Source organism: Mesoplodon densirostris, chromosome 18 (genome assembly GCF_025265405.1).
Source record: "Mesoplodon densirostris isolate mMesDen1 chromosome 18, mMesDen1 primary haplotype, whole genome shotgun sequence".
Lineage (NCBI taxonomy): Eukaryota > Metazoa > Chordata > Mammalia > Artiodactyla > Ziphiidae > Mesoplodon > Mesoplodon densirostris.
In genome coordinates this window covers 58,818,349-58,835,737 of record NC_082678.1, presented here as the reverse complement: position 1 = coordinate 58,835,737, position 17,389 = coordinate 58,818,349, and the positions used below count along the sequence as shown (strand labels likewise).

The 17,389-nt window shown below is 36.4% G+C and overlaps 1 protein-coding gene across 1 annotated transcript in view; it reads left to right on the top strand.

The window, feature by feature from the left end:
* The window catches only part of MED13 (mediator complex subunit 13), a 99,948-nt gene extending 83,211 nt beyond the window's left edge, over positions 1-16,737 (top strand). The window contains exons 25-30 of the mRNA XM_060080439.1: positions 1,588-1,746; positions 1,864-2,049; positions 3,729-3,877; positions 8,806-8,979; positions 12,274-12,374; positions 12,728-16,737. Of these exons, the coding sequence (XP_059936422.1) occupies positions 1,588-1,746; positions 1,864-2,049; positions 3,729-3,877; positions 8,806-8,979; positions 12,274-12,374; positions 12,728-12,860 (902 nt within the window). The 3' untranslated portion in view covers positions 12,861-16,737. The remainder of the gene's footprint in view (positions 1-1,587; positions 1,747-1,863; positions 2,050-3,728; positions 3,878-8,805; positions 8,980-12,273; positions 12,375-12,727) is intronic.
* The last annotated feature ends 652 nt before the right edge of the window (positions 16,738-17,389 follow it).

Here is a 17,389-nt window from a genome sequence, read left to right as displayed (position 1 = left end):
CTTTTGGTTGGAGCATTTAATCCATTCACGTTTAAGGTAATTATCGATATGTATGTTCCCATGACGATTTTCTTAATTGTTCTGGGTTTGTTTTTGTAGGTCCTTTTCTTCTCTTGTGTTTCCCACTTAAGTTCCTTTAGCATTTGTTGTAGAGCTGGTTTGGTGGTGCTGAATTCTTTTAGATTTTGCTTGCCTGTAAAGCTTTTGATTTCTCCATCGAATCTGAATGAGATCCTTGCTGGATAGAGTAATCTTGGTTGTAGGTTCTTCCCTTTCACCACTTTAAGTATATCATGCCACTCCCTTCTGGCTTGTAGAGTTTCTGCTAAGAAATCAGCTGTTAACCTTATGGGAGTTCCCTGGTATGTTATTTTTTGTTTTCCCCTTGCTGCTTTCAATAATTTTTCTTTGCCTTTAATTTTTGCCAGTTTGATTACTATGTGTCTCGGCGTGTTTCTCCTTGGGGTTATCCTGTATGGGACTCGCTGTGCTTCCTGGACTTGGGTGGCTATTTCCTTTCCCATGTTAGGGAAGTTTTCCACTATAATGTCTTCAGATATTTTCTCGGGTCCTTTCTCTCTTCTCCTTCTGGGTCCCTTGTAAAGCGAATGTTGGTGCGTTTAATGTTGTCCCAGAGGTCTCTTAGTCTGTCTTCATTTCTTTTCATTCTTTTTTCTTTATTCTGTTCCGGAGCAGTGAATTCCACCATCTGTCTTCCAGGTCACTTACGTGTTCTTCTGCCTCCGTTATTCTGCTATTGATTCCTTCTAGTGCAGTTTTCATTTCATTTATTTTATTATTCTTCTCTGTTTGTTTGTTCTTTAATTTTTCTTGGTCTTTGTAAAACATTTCTTGCATCTTCATGATCTTTGCCTCCATTCTTTTTCTGAGGTCCTGGATCATCTTCACTATCATTATTCTGAATTCTTTTTCTGGAAGGTTGCCTATCTCCACTTCATTTTAGTTGTTTTTCTGGGGTTTTATCTTGTTCCTTCATCTGGTACATAGCCCTCTGCCTTTTCATCTTGTCTATCTTTCTGTGAATGTGGTTTTTGATCCACAGGCTGCAGGATTGTAGTTCTTCTCGCTTCTGCTGTTTGTAAGCAGTACTTTGCAGGAGAATGGTAAATTTCTGTTTTATGTTAATTCATATACTGTTCTGACCATATCTAGGAGTAGGTACTGAATAAAATGCAAAGGTTCTAAAAATCTAGTTTTTTGTTGTGTTTTTAAAGAGGAACCACATATGTCCAGTCCACAAATGGCTTAACTCAGATTTTAAAAGGACATATTGGAACTTTATATCAGTGTTATTACTACTATTCTTGTCATCTTCCATTTTTTTCCCCCTTTCTGCTTAGTGTGCAACTCATCCTATGTTCAGCAGGTCCTAATTGATATTAATGTACATTGAAGTTGGGATAAAGGATGTTGAGTAAAGTCAGCAATAAGAGTTTTTTGACTTAATGATGATTCTTGAGGAATACATTAAGTTTAAAACCATTATGTTTTAACTTTTTGTTCTGTACAGTGTTAACAATGCTGTTACTTTGGATATATATATTTTTTTACTGTTGATACCCACAGATTGGAGCTGTTTGCTGAGTCGTCGAAACTTGCAGTCTCTAAGTAAAAGGCTGAAAGACATGTGTAGAATGTGTGGTATATCTGCTGCAGACTCTCCCAGCATTCTCAGTGCTTGCTTGGTAGCAATGGAACCCCAAGGCTCTTTTGTTATTATGCCAGGTTAGCTATCTTTAGTTTATATCAGATTTAATTCTTTATGCACTTAAGTTTCTACATATTTTGTAAAATCGATTTTTCATTTATTAAAAGAAAAAATACCTTTCATTTTCTTTCCAGATTCTGTGTCAACTGGTTCTGTATTTGGAAGAAGCACCACTCTAAACATGCAGACGTCTCAGCTTAACACCCCACAGGATACATCATGTACTCATATACTTGTGTTTCCTACTTCTGCTTCTGTGCAAGTAGCTTCAGCTACTTATACCACTGAAAATTTGGACTTAGCTTTCAATCCCAACAATGGTAGGTGGATTGTTCTGTACAGGTTTGCAAATATAAAATAAATCTGGATGATTGTGGCTGATTATAGGCTGGATAATACCTCCCAAAACATCTGTGTCCTGTGAATGTTCCTGAAACCTGTGAATGTTACCTTATATACCCTCTCCCCCACCGAAAAAAAGACTTGCAGATCTGATTAAATTAAGGATCCTAAGATGGAGAGATTACCCTGGCTTATGCAGGTGGGCCCAAAATGCAATCTTATAGATCCTTATAAGAGGGAGATAGAGAGGAATTTGACTGTACACAGAAGAGGAGAAGGGCATATGGTGGAAACAGAGGAAAGCAAAGTCAGAGAGAAATGACTATGCCACTGACCTTGAAGATGGATCCAGATGCTGGAAAAGACAAGGAAACGGATTTTCCCCTGGAGCCTCAGGGGAGAACATAGCCCTGCCAGTACCTTCATTTTGGCCTAATGACTAACACTTTGATTTGAACCCAATAAAACTGATTTTGGACTTCTCGCCCCCAGAACTGTAAGAGAATAATGTATGTTGTTTCACGTCGACGAGTTTGTGGTAATTTGGTGAGGTGCAATAGGAAACTAATACAACCGTTCTTCTACCTTATTGATATCAGAACTAGTGCTATGAATTATCCCATAAATGTTTACTTATTTTAAAAGCCAACATGGATTATAAAATATTTGTACACGTTTATGTATGTGCTGTTGAGTTACCTGTACATGAACTTTGCAGGTCATTTTATATTGTATTTTGATTTGCCAGAATAATATAGTAATTTGTAAGTTTTCTAGATGAACCTATTGATTGCATTTTAGTAGAAGAGAAAATAAGTGATATTCCATTGTTGCTCTGAGTGGTTACCTTAGAAAATGGCATATCTCTAAAATCACAAGTATGGGTATTAATTATTCTACTCTTTTAGTGTGTTATACAGTAACTTGAATATTTTAATAGTAAAGAATTTAGGAATTAGTCATGAATAGTCTCATTTTAAATATGTTTTCATTCCCAGCATTTGTATTAGTTTCCTATTGCTATTTGTAACAAATTACCACATGTTGTTTTAGTGGCTGAAAACAACACACATTTATTTACTATCTTACAGTTCTCGAAGTCAGAAGTCCAAACTCAGTCTTACTGGGCTATAAAGTCAAGGTGTCTGCAGGGTTGGTTCTTTCTAGAGTCTGTAAGGGAGAATCTGTTTGCTTGCCTTTGCCAGCTTCTAGAGACCACCTACATCTCTTTCTCATGGCCCCTTTTTCCATCTTCAATGCCAGCAGTTTAGTATGGTCACATCTTCACTGACTCTTAATGGTACTGCCTGCCTCTTATTAGGACCCCTGTGATTACATTGGACCCACCTGGATAATCCAGAATAATCTCCCCATCTCAAGATCTTTAGCTTGATCACATCTGCAAAGTTCTTTATGGTAACATATTCACAGATTCCTGGGATTAGGATTTGGACATCTTTGGGGGGTCATTATTCAGACTACCACATGCTTATTTATGCATAGTTGATTATTTGGCTCCTAGCACAATAGTTAGCACATAGTAGACATTCGGTAGATGTTGATTAAATTAACTCATTTTGTTTAAAATCCATTAACTCTCTCCTGTAAATAGGATATGAAAAATGGAGTATTTAATTTTTTTCTTCTTCCTGTATAGATGGAGCAGATGGAATGGGTATCTTTGATTTGTTAGACACAGGAGATGATCTTGACCCTGATATCATTAATATCCTTCCTGCATCTCCAACGGGATCTCCTGTTCATTCTCCAGGATCTCATTACCCCCATGGAGGTGATGCTGGCAAGGTAACCTTGTTATAAAAGTTCAGTTTATCTAAATGTCATTCATTAACTTAGTAACAGATTATATCAATGAAATAGAACACTTTTTTCCTTGAAAATTAGCAAGAACATTACAGCAGTGCATTCATGTACTTCTACCTTAGAGACATCAGTATGTTGAGTTGTACGTTATTAAGAGAGTATCTTAAGGTTCTGCTTTCTTGGATTTTGTATTTTCTAGACTACTTGGCATTAATCCTTCTTCTATATTAATAGTTTTCCTGCTATTTCACCATAGCAGGATATAGGATTGTATTATCTGAGAAACAGTATATTACTCTAAGAGCTGCCATTCGTATCAGGGCTGTGACAAGGAACATAAAGGAAATAATTTTCTAATAAGAACAGAAAAAACACTGACCCTCGTGTGCCCCCCCCCCTTATTTTTAGCAGCTATGGAAGCAGGCTGTCTTGTCATCCTATTTGAACTCAAAACTAATTGGGCTTCATTTGAATAACACTATTTTAATGAAATTATATAGAGTGGTTATTTGATTATTGTACATAAGTTTAAAATAAAAAAGCATCTTTGTCCAACTTTACCTTGCATCCTTTCCTCCTTTTTCTTTTTTAACTGGAAAGAAATGAGATTACGGAAAAAAGAAAAAATATATAAGGAAAAGCACCAATAATCATACCTCTTTACTAAAATCAGTTTTACCTTTCTTTTTTTTTTATTTTTTATTTTTTATTTTTTTTAGATTTTTTTAAAATTTTATTTTACAAATTTAATCAGTTATACATATACATATGTTCCCATATCCCCTCCCTTTTGCGTCTCCCTCCCACCCTCCCTATCTCACCCCTCCAGGAGGTCACAAAGAACCGAGCTGATCTCCCTGTGCTATGCGGCTGCTTCCCACTAGCTATCTACCTTACGTTTGGTAGTGTATATATGTCCATGCCACTCTTTCACTTTCTCACAGCTTACCCTTCCCCCTCCCCATATCCTCAAGTCCATGCTCTAGTAGGTCTGTGTCTTTATTCCCGTCTTACCCCTATGTTCTTCATGACATTTTTTTTTTCTTAAATTCCATATATATGTGTCAGCATACAGTATTTGTCTTTCTCTTTCTGACTTACTTCACTCTGTATGACAGACTCTAGGTCCATCCACCTCATTACAAATAGCTCAATTTCATTTCTTTTTATGGCTGAGTAATATTCCATTGTATATATGTGCCACATCTTCTTTACCCATTCATCCGATGATGGACACTTAGGTTTTTTCCATCTCCGGGCTATTGTAAATAGGGCTGCTATGAACATTTTGGTACATGTCTCTTTTTGAATTATGGTTTTCTCAGGGTATATACCCAGTAGTGGGATTGCTGGGTCATATGGTAGTTCTATTTGTAGTTTTTTAAGGAACCTCCATACCGTTCTCCATAGTGGCTGTACCAATTCACATTCCCACCAGCAGTGCAAGAGTGTTCCCTTTTTTCCACACCCTCTCCAGCATTTATTGTTTCTAGATTTTTTGATGATGGCCATTCTGACTGGTGTGAGATGATATCTCATTGTAGTTTTGATTTGAATTTCTCTAATGAGTAAAGATGTTGAGCATCCTTTCATGTGTTTGTTGGCAGTCTGTATATCTTCTGTGGAGAAATGTCTATTTAGGTCTTCTGCCCATTTTTGGATTGGGTTGTTTGTTTTTTTGCTATTGAGCTGCATGAGCTGCTTATAAATTTTGGAGATTAATCCTTTGTCAGTTGCTTCATTTGCAAATATTTTCTCCCATTCTGAGGGTTGTCTTTTCGTCTTGTTTATGGTTTCCTTTGCTGTGCAAAAGCTTTGAAGTTTCATTAGGTCCCATGTGTTTATTTTTGTCTTTATTTCCATTTCTCTAGGAGGTGGGTCAAAAAAGATCTTGCTGTGATTTATGTCATAGAGTGTTCTGCCTATGTTTTCCTCTAGGAGTTTGATAGTTTCTGGCCTTACATTTAGGTCTTTAATCCATTTTGAGCTTATTTTTGTGTATGGTGTTAGGGAGTGATCTAATCTCATACTTTTACATGTCCCTGTCCAGTTTTCCCAGCACCACTTATTGAAGAGACTGTCCTTTCTCCACTGTACATTCCTGCCTCCTTTATCAAAGATAAGGTGACCATATGTCCGTGGGTTTATCTCTGGGCTTTCTATCCTGTTCCATTGATCTATCTTTCTGTTTTTGTGCCAGTACCATACTGTCTTGATTACTGTAGCTTTGTAGTATAGTCTGAAGTCAGGGAGCCTGATTCCTCCAGCTCCATTTTTCGTTCTCAAGATTGCTTTGGCTATTCGGGGTCTTTTGTGTTTCCATACAAATTGTGAAATTTTTTGTTCTAGTTCTGTGAAAAATGCCATTGGTAGTTTGATAGGGATTGCATTGAATCTGTAGATTGCTTTGGGTAGTAGAGTCATTTTCACAGTGTTGATTCTTCCAATCCAAGAACATGGTACATCTCTCCATCTATTTGTATCATCTTTAATTTCTTTCATCAGTGTCTTATAATTTTCTGCATACAGGTCTTTTGTCTCCTTAGGTAGGTTTATTCCTAGATATTTTATTCTTTTTGTTGCTATGGTAAATGGGAGTGTTTCCTTGATTTCACTTTCAGATTTTTCATCATTAGTATATAGGAATGCCAGAGATTTCTGTGCATTAATTTTGTATCCTGCAACTTTACCAAATTCATTGATTAGCTCTAGTAGTTTTCTGGTAGCATCTTTAGGATTCTCTATGTATAGTATCATGTCATCTGCAAACAGTGACAGCTTTACTTCTTCTTTTCCCATTTGGATTCCTTTTATTTCTTTTTCTTCTCTGATTGCTGTGGCTAAAACTTCCAAAACTATGTTGAATAAGAGTGGTGAGAGTGGGCAACCTTGTCTTGTTCCTGATCTTAGTGGAAATGGTTTCAGTTTTTCACCATTGAGGACGATACTGGCTGTGGGTTTGTCATATATGGCCTTTATTATGTTGAGGAAAGTTCCCTCTATGCCTACTTTCTGCAGGGTTTTTATCATAAATGGTTGTTGAATTTTGTCAAAAGCTTTCTCTGCATCTATTGAGATGATCATATGGTTTTTCTCCTTCAGTTTGTTAATATGGTGTATCACGTTGATTGATTTGCGTATATTGAAGAATCCTTGCATTCCTGGAATAAACCCCACTTGATCATGGTGTATGATCCTTTTAATGTGCTGTTGGATTCTGTTTGCTAGTATTTTGTTGAGGATTTTTGCATCTATGTTCATCAGTGATATTGGCCTGTAGTTTTCTTTCTTTGTGACATCCTTGTCTGGTTTTGGTATCAAGGTGATGGTGGCCTCATAGAATGAGTTTGGGAGTGTTCCTCCCTCTGCTATATTTTGGAAGAGTTTCAGAAGGATAGGTGTTAGCTCTTCTCTAAATGCTTGATAGAATTCGCCTGTGAAGCCATCTGGTCCTGGGCTTTTGTTTGTTGGAAGACTGTTAATCACAGTTTGAATTTCAGTGCTTGTGATTGGTCTGTTCATATTTTCTATTTCTTCCTGATTCAGTCTTGGCAGGTTGTTCATTTCTAAGAATTTATCCATTTCTTCTAGGTTGTCCATTTTATTGGCATAGAGTTGCTTATAGTAATCTCTCATGATCTTTTGTATTTCTGCAGTGTCAGTTGTTACTTCTCCTTTTTCATTTCTAATTCTATTGATTTGAGTCTTCTCCCTTTTTTTCTTGATGAGTCTGGCTAATGGTTTATCAATTTTGTTTATCTTCTCAAAGAACCAGCTTTTAGTTTTATTGATCTTTGCTATCGTTTCCTTCATTTCTTTTTCATTTATTTCTGATCTGATTTTTATGATTTCTTTCCTTCTGCTAACTTTGGGATGTTTTTGTTCTTCTTTCTCTAATTGCTTTAGGTGCAAGGTTAGGTAGTTTTACCTTTCTTTTGGCTGCTCTGTGCAACTTGCGAGATCTTAGTTCCCAGACCAGGATTGAACCCGCGCCCTCGTCAGTGAAAGTGTGGGGTCCTAATCACTGGACCTCCAGGGAATTCCCAGAAACCATTTTTGCTTTTGGCAAATTACCTTCCTTTCACATGTTGCAGCTTTCAAAAAGTATAAGCAGCTTTTTATATTTTTTATTTTTGGCCGCTCAGCTTGCGGGATCTTAGTTCCCTAACCAGGGATCGAACACGTGTACCCCTGCAGTGGAAGCATGGAGTCCTAACCACTGGACCGCCAGGGAGTTCCCTTAGCAGCTTTTTAATGTTACATTGTTGCTTTACCATAATTTGTTATATCATTCCCCAAACGTTGGACATTTAAGTCTTATTTTTTTCTGTTTTAGGTAATAATTGCAATGAGCATTTCCATGTATATCATTTTTCTTCTTTTTATGTTTCCTTAAAATAAATACCAAAGAATACATTGACTAATCTAAAGGATATGAGCATCACTTAATAGTTGTCACTTCATGTTGCCATATTTCTTTCCAAAACACTATTAACTGCATTTCATAGAGAGTGCTAGATAAGCAAAGCTAAATTTAATCCACCTTTTGGATTGGGGTGTGATGGTCAGGAATTAGTTGAGGGCATATTAGGAAATAAGAAAGTTCATTGAATATTTTGTATTTTTCAGTCAGATGCAAAGGTTTATATACACACACTGAACACGGGCTTGACATAATAATACAAACTTGTTAAATAGTTGGTATATTCATTTCCTCATGCAACTCTTAAAACTCAATATTTAATGTGAATTATGATACATAGCAATTGGCTTTCTAAAATATCCTTCAGTATTTTTTAAATTGAAGTAATTAAATAATGAGACTGATTGCCATAAACCATTCTGTATTTATAGCTAGTGCTATAGCTCTATCAGATGAACTAACACAGTTTTAATTTTGTCTTTTTAAGGGTCAGGGTACTGATCGGCTACTTTCAACAGAATCTCATGATGAAGTAACTAATATTCTTCAGCAACCATTGGCCCTTGGTTACTTTGTATCAACTGCCAAAGCGGGTCCGTTACCTGACTGGTTCTGGTCAGCATGTCCTCAAGCACAATATCAGTGTCCCCTTTTTCTTAAGGTATTGCTTTTTTTTTTTTTTTTTGCCAATTCCTAAGTAATGCTAATTGATGGCTTAAGTCCTAAGAAACATAGAAGTGGCTTTTTGAACTCTTGTAGCTTTCGTCTGAGGTCTTAAACGCATTGCCATGTATGACTCTATAGACAAGATTACAGAGAGAATTATGAATCTAATTATGAAACAACTAATTCTTAAATTCATATTAAGTTTAAACCTTTAAATAACTTTAAATCAAATTTCTGGGACCCTTACTCTTAGTTATTTTCAGCTGCACGTATAAGACGTTTAGAGCTGGGAGAAACCTTATATTACCCTTAATCTAACTTCTTCATTTTCTCGGTGAGCATATTAAAAGTTCAGGAAAACTCATTTGTCCAGGGCTTCCCTGGTGGTGCAGGGGTTGAGAGTCCGCCTGCCGATACAGGGGACACGGGTTCGTGCCCTGGTCTGGGAAGATCCCACATGCCGCGGAGTGGCTGTGTCCGTGAGCCATGGCCGCTGGGCCTGCACGTCCGGAGCCTGTGCTTCGCAACAGGAGAGGCCACAACAGTGAGAGTCCCGCGTACCGCAAAAAAAAAAAAACTATCATTTGTCCAAAGTCATAAATTGGTAGTAGACTCAAGATTAAAACCCGGATCTTTTCATGATTATATAGTGTTATTCTTTGAATTATGTCATTATGCCTCATTATTTTGGGAATTAAAGGTTTCATAATCTTTGTAAAAATATTTGATATTTAGATTCATTTACTGCCTCCTTAAAAAAGCTTTCTAGCTTTGTGCAAATTGCTGTTAAAACTGTTGAGTAGGGCTTCCCTGGTGGCGCAGTGGTTGAGAGTCCGCCTGCCGATGCAGGGGACGCGGGTTCGTGCCCCGGTCCGGGAAGATCCCACATGCCGCGGAGCGGCTGGGCCCGTGAGCCATGGCCGCTGAGCCTGCGCGTCCGGAGCCTGTGCTCGGCAACGGGAGAGGCCACGGCAGTGAGAGGGCCGCGTACCGCCAAAAAAAAAAAAAACAACAACAACTGTTGAGTGGTTTTCAAGTAATGAGGTTCTCAGACCCACAGTGACTTATTTTATCGAAACAAATTCATTAGCAAGTGATATAACAAGGTTGAGATAAATCATAAAATGGTAAAACAAGACGTGAAAGCCCTATTTAGAGTTTGTTCCTGCTGCTACTACTACTATTCCACAATAACAAATTTAGGTCTGATTTCATTTATATAAACCCACCAGAAGGTGAGTGATTTAGTCCGTAAATCATGCTCATTTAACTACTTGCCAGCTGCTGTTTCTTTGCAGGTAACACTGGAACAGTACCCGCCTTCGGAGTTGAGGGTGTAATGTTAGGGGTACTTGAACCAGTAGGCTTGTTGCTGTCTCTTAAGCCTGTTGCTATTAAATCTTGGTTCCCTTGGCTCACATACCATTGAGTCAGTGACATTTGTGATTAAGCAATGAATTGCTGTGGCACATTCATGAAGAATACAAGAGCTGTTGATCTGAATTGACTATTAGTGAGGTAATATAATTAGAGAGTGTCGGCCAAGGTAATAGTTTTAGCATATGACTTTTCTTCCCCTTCCAGTCTATTCTTTGTGCAGTGGTCTACACAGATCTCATTACAAGAACATATACCCAAGGGGGTTTCTGCATCATAATAATCCTTGGAGTTTCTACAAAACAAAGTGTTCTTTGGTCCTTTCGGAAGTGCTTTCTGCCCCCACCCCCCTTTTGTTGTTAGAATACACATTAAAAGCTCTGAAAAACAGCAGCAAATAACATTGTTTACCTACCATTTCCCAAACTTACTTTAATACACAGGAAAAGGGTTGTGTAACACCTATTAATAGTGTTTCACAGAACATATTTTTAAGAAACACCACTTCACAAAAAGTCCAAGGGGCTATCCAGATTCTTTTCTACTCAGTATTTGCAGACAGCATAGTGTAACGTGGGCATTCACCCTCAGATACAGTGTAACAAGATTAGGACTTCTGGTCTGAATTATCAGGTAAGGCATAACCTACCATAATTTTTTTGTTCACCTTTTGTTTTCATACATCCCATTTTATTTCTGTACCATAGGCAAATAAAACCATCTGGTATGTTTCTCTTGGCTTGGGGAAAAAATAGGTTGTTACCTAGATGATTAAAAAATCTTTTTATCCTTGAAATTAGAGACTGGTACTAATTACATTCATTTATTTGTAGTGACCTGCCACATGAGAGACTTCTTATACCTCAAATCAAGAGCTTATGGGTAGTTGAAACATAGTTTTGGTTATATGTCTGAATATACAACAAGATTTTATACATATATTACAATTGTAGAGGAGAGAACACCTAAATATAAAATAATACCTTTTGTAGTATACAGAATGAGACCTGTCAAAGAGTTTCTACAAGGACTTCCCTGGTGGTCCAGTGGTTAGGACTGTGCACTTCCACTGCAGGGGGCTCGGGTTTGATCCTTGGTCGAGGAACTGAAATGTGAAATGAGTACCACATTCCTTTCTTTCACCCTTCATTGCCATACCTAAATGGGTGTGCCAGTTGTTATTAAGCCTCCATTATGAAATTGAGTGGGCAAAAGAATGCATCTGTGCTCACAATTCCACCAGAGGTAGCTCTGCTTAAGATTTATCACTTTAGGGGCTTCCCTGGTTGTGCAGTGGTTGAGAGTCCGCCTGCCGATGCAGGGGACACGGGTTCGTGCCCCGGTCCGGGAGGATCCCAGGTGCCGCAGAGCGGCTGGGCCCGTCCGTGAGCCATGGCCGCTGAGCCTGCGCGTCCGGAGCCTGTGCTCCGCAATGGGAGAGGCCACAACAGTGAGAGGCCCGCGTACCGCAAAAAAAGAAAAAACAAGAAAAGATTTATCACTTTATAAGTAAAATATTTGCATATGCTTACTTCTATTACTTTTTTCAGTGCTAGACCTAGGTTAATTTGCATAGTCTGTGTAACCTAGAGACTGTACTCAGGTTTATCAATTTTGTGCTTTCTTAAACATTTACTTTACACATCTAGGCAGGTTACACTTAGCAAATAATTGGAGATCCTTTTTTCAGGATTAGTATGCTATCTCAAGCAATAAAGCTGAAAAAGTTTTAAGTATGCACTTAAAAATTACTTACGTAATGAATTAAGGAAGAAGATCAAACATGTTTATAGTGGCCCCCATTCATTACAGAGATGTAAAATGTATTTCATCAAGGAAGAGACCTTGCGAGAATAAGGTAAAACCAACAGGTTTTTTCCGTTTGGCTGACTGATTACCTGTTATTTTTTAGGCCTCTTTGCACCTCCACGTGCCTTCAGTGCAATCTGACGAGCTGCTTCACAGTAAACACTCCCACCCACTTGACTCAAATCAGACTTCAGATGTCCTCAGGTACAGCTCTTTTTACCATTAAGAGTTCTCCATAACAACTTTGCAAGAATACAGTGTTGATCCTTATGTATTTTTCTCATTTTGGGGGGTAGTTTACAGTTGTGCACCTTGGATTGCTAGATGAATTATATATCATTCAGAGTGAGTGCTTTTCTTTCTAACACGTGTAATCTACTTTTGAGAACAATTTTAATGAAAATCAGTTTTCTTTAGTCTCCTCAAGACTCTCTATTTCATACCTTCCACTTTTTTCTTTACACTGACTTTGAATCTTAGATGCCATCATTGGAAATTGCTTCCAGAATTTAAAGCGCAAGTAAATACATGACTTATATAGTTTACTTGCTTTTCAGGTTTGTTTTGGAACAGTACAATGCACTCTCCTGGCTAACCTGTGACCCTGCAATCCAGGACAGACGCTCATGTCTCCCAATTCATTTTGTGGTGCTGAATCAGTTATATAACTTTATCATGAATATGCTGTGATCTTCATTTGATGGAACTGTGCAAGAAAAGAACAAGGGAAAAAGATACTTCGCTGCAAGATTAAGTTACAATTACACTCTCAGTGAAAGTCATTTGTGATGGGGTCTAATTCTTATTACTTCAACAAATATTGTTTTGACTTGGGGGTATGGGCGATAACCCTGTTATTTTTCATTGACTATACTGAACTCTTTAGGATGATGACTGATCATACAAAGCGTATTATAACATTTTCGTAGCAAAATTAACCTTTTTTTTTCCAGTCACAGTATTTGTGAAAAGTAATGAGCCATAGTACCCAGTCATGTTAAATGAATATTAAAAGCATGGAGAAGGAAACATGAGGAACAATGAATTTCAACATATGGCTTCAGAACATCAAGATGTTCTTGTATTGGATTATAGTATCTAGTATTCAAAATGCCTGCATCTCTTATTTATTGTAAGTTTTTAAATGTATAAATTGTCTTATATTTCTTAACCTCTTTTATAAAAATTTTCCTAGAAGGTTTATACTGCCTTCTTGCTTTAAAGCAATTGGTCTAAAATATATGTAATCGTCTTAATTAAAAAGTTGCAGTAGGGTTGCTTTTAGAGTATTATTTTTTTGTAAGGGGGTGGGTGGGACAGTAAATTTGTATTGTCTTGATGTACAGTTTAATGGGGATAGAGGGGGAATAATGTCCATACCATTGTGTGTGGAGGATTTACAGCTAAGCTGTAGTTGCAGAGTACATGTACAGTAATGAAGTTCACTGTGTTTATAAATTGAAAAGGTACCAGGTCTTACAACATTTTATATATCAGTCACACTTTACAGAATAACATGATGGCAATATACAAGTGATATTGTTAGGTGGTTTAACTTAGAATAAAATGAGAATTCTTCAGTTATATTTTGTACTATGGTTTAGGGCTATGACTAATATTTCAGGCCATTTCCAGTGAAAGAAACTTAGTTTTACAAGAAAAACATTTGCTACTGAATGCTTAAACTAATTTTGGTGTTTAATGTTACATGCTTACATTTTTTGTTGTTGTTTTAACAGTGGCACATCTAGGCATGGGAATATTATTACTTATGAAAATTATCTTCAGGATCTGCTATAAGGTTGAAATTTAGCCCAGCTCTAGGCATTTTACAAATTATTTTAAGAGCAGTCACTCTTGATTGACTTCTTTTTTTTTTTTTTAATTAAAGATTGGGAATGTGTGTGAGAGTATGCATATGTATGGATGTGTGAGTGCAATCAAACTGTGGTGTAAATAGATCCTCAGTGAATTCTGGTATTCAGACTATTCCACTAGTTAAAGAACCATTTTCTAAACTTAACCTGTTTCCTTTTGCCTTTTTATTTATTTAATTTTCTTGGTTTGGAGATGGCAGTCCCAAACACCAGAGTCTGTACTTTTCTGTAACACAGCTCAGATTAAGGCAGGGCATATGCCAAGGAGGTTCTCACCTCCCTAAAGAAGGGACTTGAATTTTAGGGACTTTAATTCACCCCTTCCTTCAATACAGCTTTCCCTCTTCTTGTTTGCACATGCCAAGATAACTGCTTCTATGCAGGCTTTATCCCCTTAAAAAATCCTTTCTACAGTGCTGCTCACAAGAGAGTCCAAGTTAGCCTCCTACCTGTGTCGCTGACTTGAATTCACAGTCGCCAAGTCTACCTGTCTTTCTTGGAAGCAGTCTAGCTAAATTTTGAATTTGTATGTTCACTAATTCTCTACAAGGACAAAATTGATTGTATTTACAAAACTGTAATTTGGTATGTTTTGTTGTTTTTTGGTTGGCTTTTGTTTGTTTTTTTAACTGAAACTTGTTTTGTAAATACTATATGCTTAGCTTAAATATCACTTTCTTATGAACAATGTAATTTCTTCAAATTATATATATTGAAATATTAGCAAGTCTTGTTTTTCCTATAGAAAAAAACAATTGGTGACAGAGGTTTTTGATCATTTCTTCAGAATAATTATAATGCAATCCCAATGGTCAGCATATTTTGAAGTTAAAATTTAAAGATCACATCTCTGCATTTGTTCTTAAATTATGCTAACACACTACAGATTATGTTGGCATGTTTTGTTCTGTACTTTAAAAAAAAACTTGTCTGAGATTTGAGGGGAAAGATGCTTATTTGGAATTTCTATTAAAACAGTATCCTTTTTTATATATTTTATTAACTCAATAGTGACTCTTACAAATAAAAGCTGTATTCTCAATTGTTTAAATCACTAGCCTATAGTAGGCTAAATCACCACACCTCAGTTTGAAAACAAATTTTTAAAAAATTATTCCCTGATAGTTTCTTTTATATGGAGCCATAAGGAAGGAACCCATTATACAATTCCTTTTTATCTGGGAATCAGGGAATAGTTCCCAAATATACAGGAGTTACTGATAAGATTTTTTTTCTGCCCTTCATATATAAATTCACACTCAAATAGAAAATTATTAAATAGCCATTAGAAAAGGTCAGGAGATTTGGTTCAGGAAAAAAAAAATAAAGCCTTTCATGCAGGATGATGGATCTGACTACTAATGTACTGTCACAGACAAGTATGGGTAGTTTTGTTTCGTTTAAATAGGTAAGCAAAGTAATATACTTTATACCAGTTGATCACCAACACCTTGACTTCTTTGTTACAGTGCTAATGTCTGTTTTTTGTGCAGTTATCCATTACAAAGCAGGGTGGGAGTTGAATATTTTGGCATTTTAAAAGATTAGTTATATAATGTCTGCTTCCAGCCAGTGAGAAACATCTAGCCATACCTTTCTTATGCAAGCCATTCAGTTATCAGGACTGTGAATTAACACTGTATGAATAAATTTCTGTACACCTTATTGTTTGGCCAGGAGGCCACCAAGTGTACTTATATGTAATCCTTAAATTTTAAAGTAGCTGTAATTTTTAAATCTTTCTAACTTTTCTTAAACCACTAAAATTAAGCTCTTACTACTTAGTCAACTATCCTCAGCTGTATTCGTACTCAATTGTCAGTATGGCACAGATTACTGTATTAAAATCTTCTCTTTTCGTCTTCATATTTACCTTCTGAGGTAATTTTTTAACTTAATGTGTTACTACAAAGATTTGCAGATCTTTAATCAAGCACTATGTTAATACTGTAATATCAAAGTACTATGTTGCATTATTTAAAATGTTCAAATTGAATACATTAAAAGGAAGTTTTTAAATGCTGTTGCATCATATAATTTGCTATTCATCCACTATGGCATCGCATATCAGTCTGTTAATACATTTAATGTTGCATGAGTGATGTTTTGGTCTGGGTTTCATCTTAAGAGTTTAGTTTGTCTAAATTAAGGAAAAATGTTTTTGACATACATTTTTTTTGTTTCCCCCCACCCCTCAAAAAAATCTGCTAGAAATCTTGACCTTTCGATTTTCCTTGGTGTTTTAATGGGCCCAGAACTGTGTTTAAATTTTTATGTATATGTTTTCTTTTTTGTGGAGTATTAATTTAAAAACTGGATTTGGGACCTAAAATACTCCTCAGGTTGATGTATTCATGAAGTTTTAAAACAGCTTTAGTTTTCAAAGTAAACTGGATTTGTGGACCTTAAAGTTACTGAGTTTAAACTACAAATTGTAATGTCATTACTGGACATGTCCGCATCAACTCTCTCAAAATAGCTTGGTCACTTTATGAAGGGGCGTTTTAAAGTTGTTTAGCAGTGAGATTTAATATGGTCCAATTGCTTTTTTTTTTCTTTAACGCAACAAAAAAAGAAGAAGGAACAAACACTATTGCTGCCGAATGCCATAACACTGAGTTGTACAAATTGTGATTGAGGAAATGAAAAGGTTTATACTTTTTAAAAAAAACAAAAACAAAAAAAAACTTCAAATGGAATAAATTATTCATGAAGCCTTCATTGTGGTGTCTCATTCTGTTGAAAATATTTCTGTCTTAAATTTGTGTAAAAAGTAGTAGTATTTTTATGTCACTTACAAATGAAAAGGGACAACCTAAAAACTGACTAATGGAGTTTCAACCTCTTCGTCTGAAGTATTTTATTTCTTTAAAGATTTTAATCATACCTCGGTGTATAATATACAGGAAAATTGTATATGTACCTACGTATTAATTCCTTTTAGGCTGATCGGTTTGATATCAGTTTTCTAGTCTAAACAAGTTACCTTCAAATATTTAAAGCTTAGTTCTGTCCTACTTTTTAAAATCACACAGATGTTTTTGAAACATAAGAAAAGTGAGTGGGTTTTTGTTTGTTTTTTTTTTTGTTTGCACCGCACGGCTTGGGGGATCTTAGTTCCCGGACCAGGGATTGAACCTGGGATTTTGGCAGTGAAAGCACGGAGTCCTGACCACTGGACTGCCAGGGAACTCCCAGAAAAGTGTTGTTCACATATGAACAACCCACTGAAAATAGCTCTGCGCGTTTTTTATAAGCTGCTGTTTAAAATATTTTTGTCCAAACTTAAGCTGAGTAAGGACAGATCCCAAAATTGTTGTGGACATTTTAAAATCGTTTCTG